General features: G+C 43.9%; 1 protein-coding gene across 1 annotated transcript; it reads right to left on the bottom strand.

Annotated features, from left to right (window-relative positions):
- Positions 1–433: 433 nt before the first annotated feature.
- On the bottom strand, positions 434–4,392 carry KDM8 (lysine demethylase 8). Its single transcript, XM_072349189.1, has 7 exons — positions 3,921–4,392; positions 3,670–3,836; positions 2,884–3,016; positions 1,978–2,019; positions 986–1,135; positions 688–780; positions 434–598 (listed from the first exon to the last, which is right to left on the bottom strand). Exons 1-7 carry the CDS (start codon positions 4,374–4,376, stop codon positions 434–436), a joined length of 1,206 nt encoding a protein of 401 aa, XP_072205290.1. The 5' UTR covers positions 4,377–4,392.
- Positions 4,393–20,427: the final 16,035 nt, after the last annotated feature.

Genomic DNA, 20,427 nt, shown 5'->3' with positions numbered 1-20,427 from the left:
GCATTCTATCTTTTCTTTGGCAGACAGCAGCCTGCAGTTCAGCTGACTCTTGGTCAAAAGATAATTAAGCTTTAGATTATTTAATTGCAGTTAACTATGCATTAACTTCAGTTAGTTAGTTTCATAGCCCTTAAACTCAACTTTTTCCACATAGGAGACTGGTTTTGTTTTTCCTTTCCAGATTATTGAGCCTTATGGTGACCCAACAGATGCTCTTAACAAGGAGGTTATATTAGAAACATCCTCAAAAATAAAGTGGTAGCTTTTACCCACATTCTTTTACCAAGCTGAAACAAGGAATTTTTATTTACATTTATAGGGAAAAAGCATTCTCATGTTTAAATAGAATTCACTTGTAAAGCATTCCAGATGCTACTTTTCTTGATCTTTAATTGCTATTACAATACTAATAAATGTTATTCATACTTCAGCATTATGACCACCAGAAACTGACAGAGAAGCTAATATCAAGAGATCGTATATAGTGCCAATATTTAACTGGGATGAACAGAACCTGTCCAGGCATTAGAATACAGGACTGAAATGCAGCCTTTCTAAAGTTGGGAAATTTTGTTAAGTCAGGATCTTCTACATCAACCTATTTAAAAACAAAAACAAACAGTGTTTACTTAAGTATGATTAGATGAACTAACGTTACTGACACTAACATTTCAGATGATTATTTACCTGACTGGTGTTGTGAAGAAGTTGGCTTTCATGTGGGTACAGATTTTCTGAATCTTGTGGTGAATAAAGACGGATATATTTTCTTCCAAATACCTGTATATGTTACAGTATTACTTTTAATCAGTTGTGATCCTATGCTATTGGAAAATGACAAGTTCAGTTAACTAGCAACCAGTCTAATATACCATACTGTGGGCCATGGTTAGCAATTTAGTAGTAAAATACACCTGCTTACTTACAGGTGGCTGCAGTACTGCAGGTGCATTAAAGGCTTGTGTAGACTAAGCAGAGTACTGACCTGGGCTAAAAAATTTTGCTGGGGATCTTGATGAAGAGGTGAGACAGTGCCTGCTGGCCCAAACCATGCGTTAATGGTGATGTCATCTTCTTCCCCTTCCCCCAGGCAGCAGTAGTCTGGGATACCGATATCTTCTTTCAATTCTGGGATCTACTCCAGAAAGAAATGAACATTAGAAAGGGTACCCACTGACTTTCAAAAAGTGTAGTTTGGAGAAGAGAGTAACAGGGCCCGACAAAAAAACCAACAAAACCAAATAACCTTTTTGTCCAGCAATGGAAGCTGAAAAGGAGCTGGGAATCTGCAGGAAATGTCCTCACACTTTCTATTCTAGCAGAATATATTCCTTCTGTTGGAAGGAGGTGGGAGGAAGAAAGGAAAGGGGTTTCTCCTAGTTCAGAGACTTCTTTGCTTTAGAAGAAACCAGAGAAACTCGGGGAATGAGAGAACTACAGGAATATGTGGGTTTGCTGTTCAAGGAGAAGGTAGTGGTTATCTTCTATACACTAAGCTTGCTTCTTTATGTGATTCTTTTTCCTATCTCATATCTCCATCCAATCATAGAATCATTAAAGTGGCAAAATACCGCTATAATCTCCTTGTGTAACTGTCAACCCATCAGCACCGTGCCCACTAAAATATGTCCCTAAAACCTGATTCCCTCTGGTTACCTCAAATGACATGGCAGAACATGGTGAACATACCAACACTGAAGTTTGTTTCTTGTTCATACCTCTTCCCTGACTTATGTATCATTTGGAGATACGCTGCTTTCCAGGTGGTATCACTGTAAGCAAATGCTACATTGTACCAAAACAGCCCTAAACTTGAGCATCTTTACCCCCTAAAGCTTTGTTTCCTGCTCCTTTCAGCCAAGTGAGAAAACGAAACTTCCCTACGCCCTTCCATCGAGTAGAAATGACATTCTCAGAGATGATTTGTCATACAAAGGGAGCACTTGACTACAGAAAGAAATACTCATGCAGTTTTACCTGATCAAAAAGCTGGTGCTGGGCAAGGTATCCTACGCTGTTCTGAGATTAAAACATAGGGGGAAAAAAAAAAGCATAGTGACATATAGGGTAAGACTTGGTCATTTATATACAGTGAAGTAGAATTTACTCATAGGTAAGATTCATTTACAGTCTACTATTTCAGAGTGCTTGAACTGCTTCAATAGCTGACTAGCATAAGGAGTCCTCTGAAAAGTATTTATTTCCATACCGAAATTGTTAGAGCGTGGGTATATCCCCACAATTAACTAATCATCTAGCTTAAGATCCTGGTAGAAACGTAGCAATAATGACACGGAGTCCCATCAGTTCTCCACGTGTCAGTTCTATGACAATACCCTGCAGAGCTCTAGTTAGGCCCTGCTGGTACACAGACTTGTTCACCTCTGCTCCCCACAGTCACCTTGATATTCCATTCCAGGCTATACCACATAAGCTCCAGATCCTCAGCTGTGGAAGTAAATGGTCATTCGACAGCCAATCACCTTCTTAATTTTTAGCTAGCACACATGAAGGGGGGGGCTGCCAATAGATCTCACTGAGCAGTTTAATAACTGTGAGGAATAATGCTGCTGGCTGAGGAGGAAAAATAGTTCCCTTTAAACCTCACCATTCAGGTTTCTGATGCAGAAGATATCTATTTATTCCTCAAATTTCAGCTATTGTACATTTGACTGTACATAAAAATGCAATCTAGCTGTTGCTGTTGCTGCAGTAACTATTTTTTAGCTTCAGACTTCACAAAATGTCAAACCTTTTAATTCAGTGCTGTGTTTGTAGCGTAACGTCACCCTTAGGATCACCTCCAGGCAGGTAACCGGGCAAAAATTCTATACAAGCAGATGCTGCTTTTGGAAATGGGAAAGAAAAAAGGAAGCAACAGACCTCATTCACAATATACTGGTTGATGAAGTCATTGACGGTCATGAGCTTCTGAGACCATTCCTCATCTGTGTACCGGGAACCCAGTTCTACGGGGACTGTGCGGCACCCAGCGACTTGACAAACATAGTCCACGCTGAAACAACAGAAGTTCCATCACCAACTGCTAAGAAAACAAGTGGAAATGCTGGCACCGGTGCCTACATCAAACCAGCACCTCAATATTGTTATCGCTCCTGAATGTGGTTGTCTGAAACTCGATGCTCAAATACTGCTACTTGCCAAAGTTTGTATTTGCGAATAAAAAAGTCAGTTATGCTTATTCACGCTTGCTCTGAAGTTGAAGAGCAAGTTCTGAGATGTAAAAATCAGTGAGTAGGGAGCGTCTGCTGGAGGCCAACCCACTCGAAACGTGAACAAATCTGCTGGTACAGCTGGCAATTCATACTTGCCTCTGGCTTCCAGTTAAGCAAAACAAAGCAAAGGGAGCATGCCAGCATTGCACTGTCCCTGTATAGACAGGGCTGGATACAACAGTCCGGACCTGACTGCCCTGGCACACGGCAGCATGGCACATACCAGCAGTATGAAGTTCTTAAGAGATTTGTGCCTGTTGACTTCCAGCACCTACGAGCAGACACTCACAGAGCAGGGGAAGAGGCACTCAGTGTACATCACTCAGGATGGCACCCATCTATGGATGCGTCTGCTGCGATATGAACACTGCAATACCTGACACAAAACCGATCCTCGCCCTGGTTAGGACGTGGAACAGGCACTTATTCTCACCTCCACTTCTTCATGCACGGCCAGTGATCGATAACTCCCTCCAAGACGACGGGCTTCTGCGGAATCAGATAGCGCTCTCGGAAGTGCTCCAGCGAGGGGCAGCGCTCGTGTGGCACCGTGTCCTCGGGCCGTACAACCGGCGCCGGGGTGGGCTCGGTCCTTGCCCTCTGTAACAGAACGCCGCCGTGGAGCCGCCGTCAGCCCCTCACGGCCATCGGGGAGCCCCGCGGGGACGGGCGGTCCGGCGGTACCTTGGCGCTACCCGGGGCCGCGCTGCGCCGCTCGGATCGGGGCAGGTGCTCCTGCAGGAGGCGGACGAGGCGGGCGAGGATGTTGTCCTGCACGGAGGCTCCCATCAGCAGCCCCATGTCGCACAGCCGGACGGCGGGAGCCAGCGGGCGGAGGGCGGCGACTTCGGCCAGAGCTCCGAAGAGGCAGCCGTAAGCGTAGACCTGCCGCCAGGCCTTACTGACGTCCCGCCACGGCCCCGCGTTCAGCTTCTCCCAGGCGTAGTCGCGGAGGATGTCGCCCAGCCGCCCCAGCGCCGCCTCGCACGGCGGAGCCGCCCCGTAGAGCAGCGCTCGGGCGCGGAGCAGCAGCGGCGGAACGCAGCCGTCCACCTCTCCGCTCAGCGCCAGGCTCAGCTCCTCCTCCGAGTCGGGCAGCAGCGCCCGCGCCTTCGCCCACAGCCCCGCAGCGCCCGCCATGGCCGCCCGGCTCCGGGCATGCGCGATACGGCCGGGGCGGGGCGACGCGGAGCGGGTTTCGACCGCGCTGGTGTGAGGTGATGTGGGGATTGAGGTGGATGTAATCCCAGTCCGGCTCCGAAGGAGTAACAGGACATTGAAGCCACGATGGGCTTTGCCGGCTTTCCTGTAGTTGAAAAAGCAATTGAGAGTGGATTTCGCTTTTAGTGGAGCGCTTTTATGAAGTATGTTCATAAAGATGACATTCCAAGGTAAAACTATGGAAGTTATGTTGAAACATACGGCGTTTCGTGATACTTTGATGGCTGTCTCAGTATTATATAAATCCTGTATCTTGAGGGATATTAGTTCTGTATACATCTTATTAAGGTTGCAGTCTAGCTTGCTATGAAGCTGGTATGAACCGTTTCTGTGCTGGGACTCCAAGACATCATCAGGCCATCAGCATCCAACTTTTGGGTTTGGGCTGCACAGAGTGGAGAGCATTTGTCACAGGCCATGTCGATTCTCTGTTACAAAAGCTAATAGATTTTCATCTAAAGTAGATTCGATTAGTTAGTCCATTAGTCCATCAGTTTGTGTGCTTTAAGGTAAGTAGATCGTTTCTCCTTCCAGGACTGGTGGCTGGTACCTCCCATGAGAATTACTTTCATTTAACGCCTTCTGCACGGCAACAAACAAATAAATAACGAGAGAAAAGAAAATGAGAGTGTAATGTGCCCTGTGGTCCTCTGTAGAGAGTGTGAGCTGATGATTGCCACAACAGCGTTATCGTGGCTGACTTTGATTTTCCATTAGGGAGAATGAATGGTTGTCTGTCTGTCTGAAGAACAAAGGGATGAGCACATAAGTCTTTAAAGACTTTTGAAAGCCTTCCCAGCTGTCTCTGCCTGCTCCCGTGGATGGGAGATGATTAATATTGATTAATAATACATCCAGGATTAATCATTACAAGAGAATTGTTTTGCTCAGATAAGCAAACTCTTCCTACTCGAGAGTGACAGACCCACGCGTTCTGATTGTATCTTCAAGTTGAGCATTGCTGTAAAGCAAAAGCGTAATGATGGATATGTCTTTATCAACCTGTTCCCCGCATTGTGTTTTTATCGCTGCCATCTGCTCTGCTGAGAGTGGCAGCTGCCAGGTCTCACAAATAGCACTGCCACGTACTTTCATGTCGAACAACATATTGTTGTAATTTCTCTGATATTGTGAGATGGAATAACTTTCCGTGAGTTAAGGTGACATTTTGCTTGGTGCTTTGGAATGCATATCACTGCGGTGCGTGTGGGACACGTAGTGTTCTTTCTGGAGCAGGCTATAAAAGCACACCCAGTTCTACTTTCAGAAATCATTGGAAAATGCTTCTTTTCCCAAAAACATTACAAAACACCCATCTGGGACATACATGTTGGTGCTAAGATGCAAACGAGACATATTCACTCTTAGTATAGCTTACTGTATGTAGCCTTAGTTACCCTTGTTGGGTGGAACTTTTCTAAGTCAGGCTATTTAATAAATACAGTTATTTCCCTCTTTGCTTATATCGGTTTGAATCTCCTTTATATTTGCAAATAGGTTCCAACAGCTTCTTCAACATTAAAAGAAACAAAACATCTCAATGGCGGTTGTTACAGATGGACCCGAGGTGGGGATTTCATTTTATTTTAGCTGCTCCTCCGGGCTCCTGACAGATTGGAAAGAGATGTCTTCAGCATGGGCTTTTTCATAGCCTGATAGATATATCATATCCTGAGATAGGATGGTTATGGCGGACGAGCAAGTGGAATAAATTATTCTCTGTGGATGTCTGTTTCTCTCCTCAGGCTAAAAGACTAACTTAGGAAGCTAAAAGACTAACTTAGATGACCTCCTTGCTTTTCAGGCAGATAAATGTAGGTGAGGTGAATCACATACTGAATATATGCCAAGGCATCCTCTTGTTCTGTGCATTAAGTGTCACAAAATATTTGGTGTAGTCCATCTGCACAGAGATGTGTCTGCTGTCTTTTCTTAAAGGCATAGGGATACATCCTCTTTTATGTATTTAACTCATTTTTATTTTTATTTTTTTTTGGAACAAAACAACCAGAAAACCAGCCCAGAGAAAAGCCTGTTGGCATCTAAGTGAGGCTGCATACTTTAGAGATACTGGAAAGGTTGGATTTTGCTCCAGTAGAGCATTCCAAGAGCTGGTAAAGGCTCTTGGCATCATGCTGATCTTGAGCTTATATCGGACCAACTTTTTATCCCAAGGGTAAGAAAGTCCTTTTTATAAACTACTCTATATATTATGCATGTATACCTTGAGAAGAAGAATATATATGTAAACACTTTTCTCCCAAGATTTACTACATCCATTGGAAGCTTCTGTTTGATTTATCTCCCAGACTGGGGCTATAAATGCTGCACGAATTTGTTTCTGTACTCTGTTTTAAATACATTTAGAAGTGTACACAGTTATTTGAGCTCACACACCACATTCTTATTAATGAGCACAGTATAATTATCGGTCGTATTGACTTTTGTTTCTCTGGATGTTTTAAAAAGATATTTAAAAGGCTTTGCTGGAGTTTGCATCTGCTTCAGAAATTAAATTTAGTCTGTGATTTTATTACCCCTTTTATTTAATTTATCTTAACTGTTGCTTTCAAGCTGTGAACCAGCTGTTGACTTTGGAAAAAAAAAAAAACATTGTTCAATCTGAAAGGAGCATTTTAAAGCTTAATGTAATGGCTGTAAGTAATCACTACAGCAATTATATTCTATGCTGTTGTGCGTCACTATAATAATACTGGAGGTTGTGAGAAAATGCAGGAGAGAAACACATCAAGCTCTGACTTTTCAGTGTTGCCTGTGATGCCTGCTGCCTCTCTGCTTTGTATATATTTTGGTGCCACTTGGCTTGAATCATAGCACAAAAACTGAAGCTCCACTCTGTTGTGGTGCTGTGTGTGCCCAGCAGGAAACAGGAGGCTTATTCTTAGCTTTGTTCTCTGTCATTCTTTTCAAGACAGGCAGACTGTAGATAGATGCTTGCTGCAGTGGCAGGAATGCCTGCTGCTCTGCTGCCTCCTCCCGACTAGATCCAAGATGTTGTATGTGACACCGAGTGGAATTTGAGTATTGGCTCTTCCTGAGCAACACTGTACCAGCCTTGCATGGTGTGAGTGGTAGCAAAGCTCCTCGTGGAGCATCCAGAGGGTCTGGCCAGAGCTGGAGTACTTGGCATCTTGCAAAGTCCGGTCACACTGCTATTTGCTTGGAAAATGAGCAGCTACTTGCCAAGGTGAGGAGAAATAATAGAAACAGTTACAGTTGTGTTTTCACCCATGCGATGGAAAGAGATGTCCTCCATTTGGGAGCTCTCTGGTTCAAGCCAGCTGTGCCTGTTGCGAAACTTTCTGGACCACTGTGCAGAAGATAACAGAAGCAGCATGCAGTCAATGCAGTCAGTGCAGTCAGTGCAGTCAGTACCCCTTTGTGTTGTAACAAACCATGAAAGCGCTGTGCAGATTCCTCTGCCCTGGAAATTCTCCCTGTGGTGATTTCAAAGGCAATGTAATATGCATTATCATTGGAGTGGGCTGCATTTCTCAGTGAGTGACCTCACTTTGTTTTCCACACAGCTTGTGTTTGGAAACTGCAGACTGTGGTGATGCTCTAAAAAGGTGGTCTCCCAGATTGCACAATGGTGCAGTGCCTTACCCTTCTTCTGCTTTTGGCACTGTGTTTTACATGCAAATTCAAATCACCCGCTGGGCTAAACCATCAGTTCCAGTTAACAGCTTTGTGAAGTAATTGTGCAGCAGGGGAAGACCCAGTAGGAAGGCTTTGGCTGAGCAATGCACTAAACCTTGCTGAGCTCACTTTGTAGTGAGATCCTTCTGCAGAAAGATCTTATGACAGCAAGATCTGAGTCAATGCAGTAACAGTAACAAGCAGAGCAAGTGTGCAGGGGGCTGCAGGCTTGGAACCTAGGACAAAATGGGAGACCAGGCACGCTACTGAAGCAAAATCACTGTTGAAAACAATGCTTGGTTGTTGAGGAAGGACAGATGACATGTGGTAATTGGTTTTGTGATGGTACTTGCAGTGGATGGTGGTCATGGTGATACAATTGGGATGATCCTCCAAGTGCCAGTCCTGATTTGGTATTGGTAACACTGGCTAGAATGACCTATGCAAGATTACCACATGAGTGTAAGCATACCCAAGTGTATCTGCATGTGTGTAGTACACATCTGCATGACATCAGCAGCATAAGGAACTTTAGAGTAGTTTCCCATTCCGACTGTGTGGCACACAGGAAAATGAAAGCACTGAGAGAGACCCAAGCATTCTTCAGAGATGGGGTGTTTCCTTTCCCAGTAAGTGTGGTAGAAGCTGAAGTGATGACTGTGGATTTGGCACAGAGAGATAGGGACAGAATTCTGATTATTGCAGCAAGGCCAATATGCCTCATGGGTTACATCATATTATCTGATAGTAAAACATATTTATATAATGTTTGAATGAATTGTAGTTAATTGGTAATTACAATACATATAATATTATTATATATCATAAATGTATGAACTAAACATTCAGTGAAGCTCACTGCTAGGAGCTTCACACAACGGCATGCCCTGGATAGTTAAAAGCATATCCAGCATCCCAAGGTATTTTTTAATGTAGCAGAATGAAATTCTTTGGGTGCAGCAAATGAAGCCCATAAAGTGTAATGCGCTGTGAAATCACAAAGCTCCACTTTCAACAGATGGAAAAAAAAAACAACTTTAATACAAAAGCAAAAATTGATAGACTCCATCATAATCCAAATATCAGATTACACTTTAACAGTGGCCATTACTGTCTGCAGAGTGTATTTCAGTTGTTACATGCACTTGCTGCTTTGTCACTGTACAGAATTTAAGGTGATGAATACTATATTCTTCTGTCTTCTTCACTCTAAGAAGTCAGACAAAGTCGGTGACAAATGGCTCCCAGGTTACACATGCTGCTTCTGACTACTGTCTGCTGCACCTGCTCAGCTATTCTGAGCGTGGAACCAAACCCCTTTAGCTTTAAGGCTGCTTTTAGGAGTCCCTGTGCTGGGGGATGTTGGGAGCTGCGTGAATGGACAGAGATGAGCTTCCCATTGCCAGTGGCAGAACTGCGGATTGGAATGCTACAGCCAGGAAGCTTCCCTGTGTGCCCTTAGAGAAAGGAGTATTGCCATGAACACAATAAAGAGCTCACCTTCTCCTCACTGTGCTGCATCTGACTTTTCTGATATGCAGGGAGGAGCAGAGGTACTTATTCCAGCTGTCTCAGTGTGGCTTCAGGCAGCATTTCTTGCAAACAATTGACTGTATAGCAAAGATATATGAATACTAGTATATGGGAAAGGTCCCAGTTAATTAATCATTGTAACCTCACTAGGAAAAACCTGGATACATCATGGGTCTTGTTCATTTTGGAATGCACAAAGTCAGAAGCATGTGATGCACCAAAAATGTAAGGCTTCTGCAGAGAAAGGTGACGTGTCTCATAAATCTCTTGGAGGTTTCTGAAGGAGGCAGCAAACCTAGGACAGAAAAATGGATTTATGTAGATGGCTTGGATTTGCAAAAAAGAACTCAAGAAGGTCCCAGGTCAAAGATTTCTAAGTAAAGTAAGCAGCTATGGATATAAGAGGACAGGTTCCCAGATGGACATGTAGCTCAAAAAGCATGGGAGTATATGGTCAGTTTTCACAGCAGGGGAGGTCACCAGCTGAACCCTGTAGGGATCTGTGCTGCTGTTTGACATATCCAGGCACAGTCAGGAGAAAAGCCTGCACAATGGCTGCATGTTTGCTGACAATACTCAGCTATTCAAGGCAGTAGAAATAAGAGTTGAGTGCAAAAAGCTGTGGAAATCCATCTGCATAGCGAGTGGTTGATCTGATGTGATTCAGTGTAGATAAACACCAAGTGATGAACAGAAGGAAAAAGAGTGCTAACTTTATGTTTACAGTAATGAGTACAGCAGAGATTGTTAAGTAATGAAGGAGACTTGGGGTTCTAAAATACACTTATGTTGCAGCGCTGGCCTAGCACTCAGCAGTAATCCAAAATGTAAATGATGTGTCTGGTCTAAGAGAGGAAGCAGAGCAGGTAACATGGTTATGTGCTAGCATAAATTGCAGGTGTTGCACACCTTGAGTACTAATAATTGTCCAAGGGACTAAAATCACAGAATCACAGAGTGGGTTGGGTTGGACTGGGTTGGGTTGGGAAGGACCTTACTGTCTTCCTAGCCCCAGTCCTTTATGTGTGCTGGCTGTCCCCCCCAAATCAGGCAGCTCAGGACCCATTCATGACCTTGGGCACCTCCAGGAATGGGGCACCCACTGCTCTGGTCAGCAGTACCACAGCCTTGCCACCTCTGAGTAAAGAATTTCCTCTTCACATATGATCTAAATCACCCCTCTTTCAGTTTAAAGCCATTCTTCCTTGTCCTATCACTATCAGACCAGGTACAAAGTAGGTCCCCCTCCTGTTAATAAGCTCTCCTTGAGTACTGGAGGGCCACAGTGAGGTCTCCCTGGAGCCTGGCTAGCACTGAAGAACCCAGATGGTCAGGAGGTTGTGACCCTCCTAGATGGAAATTTTCAATGGGTGAACGGGGCACTGACTCCATCCCCCACCATTTCCATTCCTTTGCATGCTTTGTTGCTCTCTGAAGTGCAAGAATCACCGGGGTAAGTTCAGGGCTTCCTCTTGCTTCACAGCCCTGTTGCTGTCAGGATGGAGCCAGCTTTCCAGCTTTTCCTCAGCAGGAATCTTCCCATTTACATGCCTCAGAAATAATTCCTGTGAATTTAATTAATCACAGTTTACATGGTAATAACGATTGAAATATTTTTTTATGGGTAAATAATGTACATCTCCTGCTGTGGAGGGATCTGCTGGTTCCAACACTCAATTATTGCATAATCTACTTCCCATTAAGTGATCATAGAATGAGACCAAAGGAAACCAAGAGCAGAAGGAATAATTAGCAGCTACTTTGTGTCCAGAGCAGGACAGGTCTTAATGCTCCTTAGGAGCTCGAGCAGTTCAGGACAGTGTGGTTTTTTGATACTACAGAGGCAGTGTCCAGCTGGCCGCACACTAATGTGCACAGGGACCTGAGCTCACTTGGTACAGGAGGGCTTCAACACAGAGAGGGTCCACATGAGTGAGGCTGCTCAGCCTCTGCTGTGTGACCAAGGCCTCCCTGTATGTCTGGCTGTAAGCTGTACTGTGAGGGGGCTGGAAATGCTAGACTGCAAGGTTTTGTATGTCTGCAACAGAGCAGGGCTGGGCATGGACAGGATCTCACATACCTGGTGCTGGGATTTATCAGCCCCATTATGATGCTGCAGTGAGACAGTTATTTTGCTGAAGTGGTCCAGGAGCCATCTGCTTAGGGCAGACCTGGTGTATAGCCTTTGGAAAGATGCAATGCCAGCCTGTTTAGTAGCCACAGTGTCACAACATGCACAGGGAGAACTGCTCCAAAATGAGGTGACTGAGTCCTGGCCCTTCACTTTGATTGTTCTGAACACCAGTGTACTTTTCCCAATTTGTTTCCCTTTCCTCTCTTGTCTTTGCTGGTTTTACTGTTATTTAGTGTTGTATTCTATGTTGTAATTACTTCTTTAATCTATAATGTTGCTGCTTGCCTGACTCCCAGAGCTCCTGGCTGCCTTGAGGACCAGCACTGTAAACAAGTCATGGTGTCTCTCAATAGCAAGGCTCTGGCTGAAATAACTCCCTAAATAAATAAAAGGCAAATTAGATATTGGAAAAGAACTTTAAATAACATCTGAATTCCTAGGGAGCTACATCTTACATCTCTGTTAGGGACAAATGGGTTCAACATAAGTAATACTTCCCCGGAATGAAAAATAAAGAAATGCAGCTCACCAGCCTCTACAGGCTAGAACGAGAATAGACTTTGGTGATAAATAAAAGCAAAATGCAAAGATGTCCCTGGGTGGCAGATGGGAGCAAAAGATTTAAACATCATTGGACTATAAGCACTATCTCTGAAATGTGCCTTAGCTTGCCTCCAGATATCAGCTTTGGATATGACAGGTGTAGCTTTTTCTCTTGTGTAATGGGAAGAAGCTTAAAGCCCTTCACTGAGGCAGCATTACTAGGAGCTCTTTGCAGTACGTGGTAGACTGTGACCTTCCCAGATAGAGCTGTGCCTTTCAAACACGTACTTGTGCTGAATTCTAAACCGATTAACAAAATATAAATAGTTTAAATTCTCTAAATGTCTTTCTTTCCGATCTTTCCTCATACTGATGTAATGCTAAAATCTTCCCTTGTTCCCACTTCACACGGTCTATTTATGCTTGCCTTTTAATTGTTACTCTGTTGTGTGTGTTGTTCGATACTCACCCCTTCCCCATATCTACTTCAGGTGTTTATGACTGGACTTTGCTGTTCTTCTCTCATTTGTTCTGCACTTCCCAGTTACTGACAAAGAGCACAGCTACTGCCATCACTGCCCCACTCTTCAACTTTGCTTCTCCTAAGTGTGTGTCCTTCCTGAAGAAAAGCTGATTCTGTTTCCTACAAGCCTGGGTCAAATATCAGAGCATTTGGTGCAGTAGGGAAAGCTCTTCCTCTAGAGGGACACAGTCTTTACCTTGTGCTACTCAGACCAGTGAACTGAAAACCTCTGCAGGGCTCAGCAACATGAGTGGTTTTGCTCCTCCTCTGCTGAGAGCACTCCTTGGGCCCCATTTCAATGTGCTGTACTGTGCACATTGGAGCAACACAGGGGAAATGATTTCAGGAACTTGCTAAGGAGTAAGCTGGGTAGATGCTCTTAATGCTCTGTCTTGTATATCTTCAGATAGAGATAACATTTTCCTTCTTTCTTAAAATGAAGTTCCTGATGGGCCTGTTTATGAAGATCAGCCTAAATTCTCTACCCAGCAGGGCTGTGCTGCACACTGGTAATGAATTAATAGCAGCTCCTGAAGAGGGCAGCATGGGTTAGCTGATGCTCCTTCTGTGGAATTATACTTTGTATTCTAGCTGTGTCTAAGGCAGGGCCGGTGAAATGGAGAAGTGCATTGAAGGAATTGGTACTAAAACTCTTGGCTCTGTGATAAGATGCCTGGACTGTGCAGACGGTGTTATCCCCATTCCTGCTACCGTAGGAGAATATGCTGCTCACCAGTAGTTGTGCTTTCTTGCCATGGGCTGCCTGACATGAAAATGAGTGGTGCTGGTGTGACCTGCCTGCAGAACGGTCCCTCACTGTTGCCCAGTGGAGTGCACAGGCATAGAAGAGAGCGTGTAGGAAAGCCCAGCTCATCACTTCTGCTTAAATCGACCTATATATCAAGTGGATTTGATGATTCTAGAGTTAATTGTTGAGCACTGATGTAGTAATCAGCTTCTGTGGAATGTGTACAAAATAACAAAATGAAAAGGCAGAGCGCTCAAATCAAGGAGCTTGCACAATGATGAGGTATGAAGTGCCTCTCACTAAAAGGAAGACACTGGGAGACCCATGGAGAAGGATCAGCTTAGTAAGCGAGTGCTGGGACTTTGGTGCCCGTCTGTCTACAAGTAATGAATGAAAAGCTTTTTTTCTTCAAGGCAGAAACCAGGATGGCGAAAGCATACACGAGGTCTGGAAGACCATGTGGAAGTGTTTGTGACATTTACATTAATACCAGATGAATAATGAGGATTAATGTTCGTGGGAGCAGTGCGAGTGGATATCACAATGATTAGGCTATTATTATAATGAGTTTTTAGAGACGATGATGACAAATGATTTATACGCTATACAGTGATTTCTTCAGTGTATCCAGATGATAAACAACTCTGGTACTTTTCTGCAAGAATTTGGGATGTTTTTCATTCCAGAAGTTGGCTGGTTAGTTAAGTCAAAGATAGAGGCCACTATAGCACTGGGTACAGGACAAGGATGCTGTTTTTTCATTCCTTAACTGGTGGGAGAAAGCTGTTGTGAACCTGGCTGAGAAAAGTGAGGAGAGCTCTGTCTGGAGCTGTGATATAGGGACAGTTTTATAAGCACCAACATTCTCTCATGCAGTAAGGTGTGACTGCTGCTTCATCACCAAGCTTTGCTTTTCTGCTGTTCAGGCACCAGCAGCTGTTTTCTATTCTGGTTTTTGGAACAAAAACTTCCATTGGTAAGGACAGTTTCCCACACACAATGTGTGTACAGTATTTGGCTGCAGGAAGCCACAATCACAGTGTGCAAGAAGCCACTGCTGTGTGTGATAAAGATTGTGCAGAAACAAAGGTGGAGAGAGCCAGGTAAGAAAAAGCAGCTGCCATTCTCCACTCAGAGCATTTTACCCTTTGCCATTTTTTTTTCCTGTCCTTCCAAGCACTGAGTGTAGTTGTTGCTATCTGTGATGCTTGGTCACTTCTCCACAGATTTTCTCCCATGTCTGTAGGCTGACGAGTGCTAAGGAGTTCTGGTGTTCTTGTGCAAAGCTTATTCTGCCAGGTGACATCAGCTCTTCAGAACTGATGACAGAGAACAGGGAAACTACCCAGTATCTTGCTGAGAGTGCAAAAATGATGCAGCATTCAAAGCTCTCATTTGTAGATAATGAAGCTCTTTTATTGGCTTATTGATAGAGTGACCAAGCCAACAGCTATAGAAATTCTTTTTTTCTCCTTTCTCCTTTCCTACTTAGTGGTATTTGGAGGCTCTTCTTTTTTTTTTCCTATGGAAATACTGTCATTGGTTTCCAATCTTCATCATCCTCAATCTCAGATGACAATGTTGGTTTACCAGAGCTCCAGAAAAGATGCTGCGTTCAGATTGCAGTCCGGCACTGAGGCATTGTCCTCAGCCAATGCCCGTGGTGTCCCCAGGCACACCTCCACCCAGGAACTGATGACAGATACAGAAGAACAGAGCATGAGGGGATGGGACAGGAGTGACCTTGTGCTGGCTGTGCTGGTTTCTGTGAATTCAGAGCAATCTAGAGGAAGAGTTGGTCTGTAAATAAGAAACCAGAAACGTTTGTAACCCTCGGCAGAAATACCTAGGGTTACTATGTTATCAGTCTTATACTGGAGAGCTTTATTACATGCCATTCAGAGGCACAAACATATTTTTGTGAGCAATGTCCCCCACCAGTGCTTCTGTTTTATTTTAAATAACCCAAATCATGAAGGGCAGCTGGTAATCCACATTAAAGCAAGACGCTGCAGTGCTACATTGCCACTTGAATGCTTAAATACCCCAAAGGTTTCTGTGTGGTTTTGTTCAGGTGACTGTCTGATCTTTACATGCAGCTCTGAGGGTCTCTTGGCCTGGTCTAGAATGCAAGCCAGACTTGATTAATAATTATCTGTGTTCTGATCTTACTGTTTGATGCTCAAATTCATCTCTTATTAAAACTTTGATGACAGTTTTCAAATAGCTTCTTGGAAGGCAAGTGTTGGATTGGAAAGTAACTCCTGGTACAAGGAGATCTTCTGTGTGAGGTGCTTGTTTAGAGTGGGAGCATATCTGGTGTGACCACTGAGTTTGTGGGCAGACAACAGTTAGTCTTCAGGTTTGCGGTTTGATAATGTCCTGTCAGAGAGATTGTCTTGCCTCTTTCCTAGTGCTTCCCGATCTACATTGCTCTATTGCAGAATGAAATGCCTGATTCAGTTCTGGATTAACTTGGGCTTTCCTTCATACTGCAATACAGATGAAACAAGTTGACACCAGCAGCAGGACAATATGCTGTGTTCAGAACACACATTTTGTTTTGTGGACAGGTTAAGGAGGAGAGGCTCTGCAGTCAGCACAGCAGGTCAGGACCCCTTGGGCTGGGCAACCACATGCATCTCCTAAGAGGCAGGAGTAGTAAAGGCCATGCTTCTGATTGTAATGGCTGAGTAAGGCAGGGAGGGAAAGTGAGACTGTCCTGACAGTGCATAGTGAATGTCCTTGCTATGTGTAAATGGCTTGTAGCTCCGAAGAGCCTTTTCTGTTCCCTGCTCTCATCTGTCCTTGACTCCTGATCCTTGTGTCTGCCCTTGCCGGCCTTCTGCTTCTGTTCTGTTTCTCAGTTAATCATTCTTTGTCTTCTGTCTCTTGATCCTGCCATGTAAAACATTGGCTGTATATAATAAAATCAATGAAATTTCTACTTAGACATTACATGTCTGACCAAAAGTGGAGTCTGAGTAAGGCAAAGACAGCCCATAATTAACCTCTAACAGACATGCAGAAGAGTTGTCTCACTGCACAAGGGCATGCTCTATCCAGACAAGCTGGCTCCCTGGCTCTTGCCTTGGCTTGCAGGAGCCACTGAATTTTGTTGATTGTCTCTTTGTAAGGAAGTGCATGGCAACAACTTTTGTTTGGTGTCAGCTGGCCACAATACAGTGCAAGTTTTTTCCAGGTGTTCTCTGGAAGAGGCTGAATTTAGCAGCTTAAGCCATGCACTTTTTAGAATCAAACTGATTTTCTCCTGCATGCTCTATGCCTCCCAGTGGAGTCCCCACAGTGCCTACAGACCCATGTGACTTCATAGGCTGAAGTTCTTAATCTGTTTTCTGCTTGCTGTTATCTTCTAGCAAGTTTTTCTGTAGCTACAGCATTATAGTAAGATAATCGAAGCACTTATTGGCTCTTGATACAAAAATGAATCTTTGCATGCCAATTTTTTTCTGATACAGAAGCTGTAAGAATTTATTAACCATTAACATTGAATGCAGTCAAAGCGTAACACTTTTTCTACTATTTAGATGTTCAAATTTATTAAATCTGACTTTCCAGAAGTGGTCGCCAATAGCATAATGAAACAGTTAACTAAAGATACGAATGCAGCTTACTTTGCTATAATTAGAGATCTATAAAGTACATTTTAGTAAATTGAAAATGTTAATTAAGGCCCACATGCTTGTACACTTTAAGTTTCGTAACATTACCTGTGGCGCTGGAGTGCTGAGACAAGGGCTACACATCAACGTGCTCTTAGAGCAGACAAAGCCATCACACCTGTTTTGCTGGCATTGGTGGGCCAAGCTGTGTTTTAGCATAGCTAAGCAAGTATAAGGTGGTTTAAGCTGTGCAACTTGTAAGCACTTTGCAATGCTGAAGAACTTCTGCTTGAGTGGGAAGATGAATCCACATGATTGGTGCAAGCACCAGAAGCTCCTGGTGCAGAATGGGCTTCAGTTGTGACTGTCTGGGGCAATGAGGAGGAGGCTGATGGCACAGCAGCTTGGGTGCTTTCCTGCAACTCGAAAAATTCAGCTGTGCTGCACCAGGCCTTGTGATCTGGTGATGCTGACAACGTAGGTTATTGTGGAGAAGGAAGGGAATGAGGAAGGCAGTGAGATCATGGACATCAGGTGTCTCTGACCCACAAGACAGATGAGTGTGTGTGTTGTTCTGTCCTTCCAGCGTGTGGCTAATGCAGTTCAGGAAAACAGAGGTAATGAAGTGATGATAAGGAAAAAAAGGAAGGAAACATGGAAACTTTTTTATCCCAGTCTCTAGGAATTAATTCTAACCAGTGAAAAACACAGAGTCCTTCTGGTTTTGACTGTAGTGCTTCTTTTGCAGTACTACAGCCTTTATGCCAGTTGAATCAGCCTTGTTTCTGTGCCAACCTTGGTGAGCAGGTTTTGAGGGGAAGCGCTCTACTCTAAGGCAAATGAGTGCACAGGGAGACTCAGAACAGAGAAGCTCAGGCAAGACAAATACAGAAGAGACCAAGAGGGAGGTGTTTTTATAGTTGCAGTGGCTATCCCTGAGACAAGAGATGGAAGAATGTGATACAGCTCAGCAGTCAATGTCTGCACAGTAGGGCTGTTGGTCTCTCCAGGAGGTGCTTCAGCAGAGCCATGGGCTCTAGGCTACGTGCAGGATTCTGGCTTGGGGAGGCAGAATCTATTATTTCTTCTGTAGGCATAATAAGCACTTCCTAAAATACAGAATTAATGTAGTTTCCATGAAAAACATCCACTCCCATTACAGTATGTGTGGAAGAGTAAACTATCCCCATCTGTGGCAGGTCAGCCACACGGTGGGTATCCAGGCTGCCATTGTACCCTGCCTGTGCCCTTTGGGGTAGCAGTGCACATCTCTTTGTAGGCCACAATTCTGCACAGTGTAAACAAGTGACATGAGAAAGTGTTCACTGAAGCATCTACTTTTCATTGACTTCTACAATCAGAATCTGTCAGTCTACTCTTTGCCTAGAGATGTTCATACCTGGAAATGCAGTGTTCTGCACTGTGTGGCATTGGCCTGGCAGACTGTTATGAACTCCTCTGCTCCAAGTGGGTCACATTCATTTGGGACTCCAACTTTTTCCCTCTTCCTCTTCCACTGGAAAGAAAAAACTGTTTGACATAAAATAAAATGGCAGCTCACTCCAAGCTCACAGCTCATCACAAGCTACTGCTAACGACCATTTTGGTTTTCTTGTTTCATAGATGTTCCCCCAAAACCTGAGGAAGCAGCCAATGAGTAAGGAGAACAGAAATCATCTTTTTGATGAAGTTCATGTGAAACCTTGCCTTAACAAAGCTGCATCAAGGCATCTTTTCAACTATAAAAGTATGACATTTATTTGTCCAGAGGTAAGCTGACTCCCAGGATGGGTACACAAGTAGGAAACTTATAAAGGGACATTCATTTTCTCCCAGTGGTCATGTTCCTGTGTAGTTCTGATTAAATGTGACTGTCTGAATGCAGCTAGACCAAAAGAGACACTGACTCGCTGTGTCTTGTGGCCCTCAAGTGAAACCCCATCACAATGCCCCAAGTAGCAGCCTATCCAGACTTAAGTTTCACGATAGAGCAGTGGAGTATCTTGGGAAACTTCTGTGTGTTTTGCTTAGCCAGATCTGAAAACCAAGGCTTAAGTGAACACCAGGTTCCTGAATGTCAGTGACACACCGCACAGGTAAAACTATTCAAAGTCCTAGATTCAGTAGTTAGGTGAAGCATTCTATATGGCAGAGTTGAGGGTCAAGCATCATGAGCAGACTGTCAGAATGCAGCAACTGGAGAACCCAAGGCTCAGTTCCCTATGCACCAAGACCAAAGCAGACATTACATCACCCTCTGTTCTTTGAGCATTTGCAGTCATCATTGCTATTGCCTCACCGAAGGTTACAGAATGCCATCTTACACTGCTCCTGAGGTTTTCCCCTAATGAACAGGAAACCTCCAGCCTTGGGGTGAACTGGTCGCCTCCATTTTCTGTTAGTGGAAGGCTTATAAAAAAGAGATTCATATTTTAAATATGGTGCAATGACATCAATAGTAATAATTATTGCATGCATCAAAGCTTTGGAGATTAGCCACGGATCATGCATCTAAATAGCAAATGGTTATAATAGCTCTAGATGTGGAACATCAAAGTCTGAGGAAACGTTGCTCTGTTATAAAAAATACATCAGAATGATCATCCCACTCCAAGCAAAGTGCAGAACTGTAGATGTGCATGGAACAAATGCAACATATTTCATACTCATTTGGGTGTTTCAAGTAGGGGAAAAATTGATTCCACAGCTCCAATTACCAATCCACAGTAAGTAAAGACTGTATTGAAATTATATGATTTCGTACAGTATTAGGCTTACGTCGACTCCTCCTGGTGGAAATGTATTTGTAATTAGGGCCCAGAAAAGCAAGGAGTGGTATTTGGGGTTTTAATTTTTTATATGTGCCCTGGCAGAGAGAAAAGTGGCTGAGACTGCACAAAATTCTTAGAACTGCAGTGTTTCAAATATCCCTTTGCTGAAATGGGATGGTTTTCTTGTAGATTAAAGGAACTGCACTGCTGTTTTCTTTGTTAAGAGAAAGGTATTCCAAAGCAAGAGAAACCCAGACTTTCACCACTGAGCCTCAAAACGGCTGCTGGAATAAGAAAATGCAAAACAGTCATTTGAACAACAGAACCTCTGAACTCAGCAACTGGAATTCCCAATTACAGACACACTGCTGTTTCTCCTCCCTCAACACAGATGTTTAGCTTGATCACTCCCCCAAACCCAGTGAGACAAGCGCT

Source organism: Excalfactoria chinensis, chromosome 14, assembly GCF_039878825.1.
Source record: "Excalfactoria chinensis isolate bCotChi1 chromosome 14, bCotChi1.hap2, whole genome shotgun sequence".
NCBI classification, from domain to species: domain Eukaryota; kingdom Metazoa; phylum Chordata; class Aves; order Galliformes; family Phasianidae; genus Excalfactoria; species Excalfactoria chinensis.
Note: the sequence above shows the minus strand (reverse complement) of the source record. Positions and strands in the feature narration are given on the sequence as shown.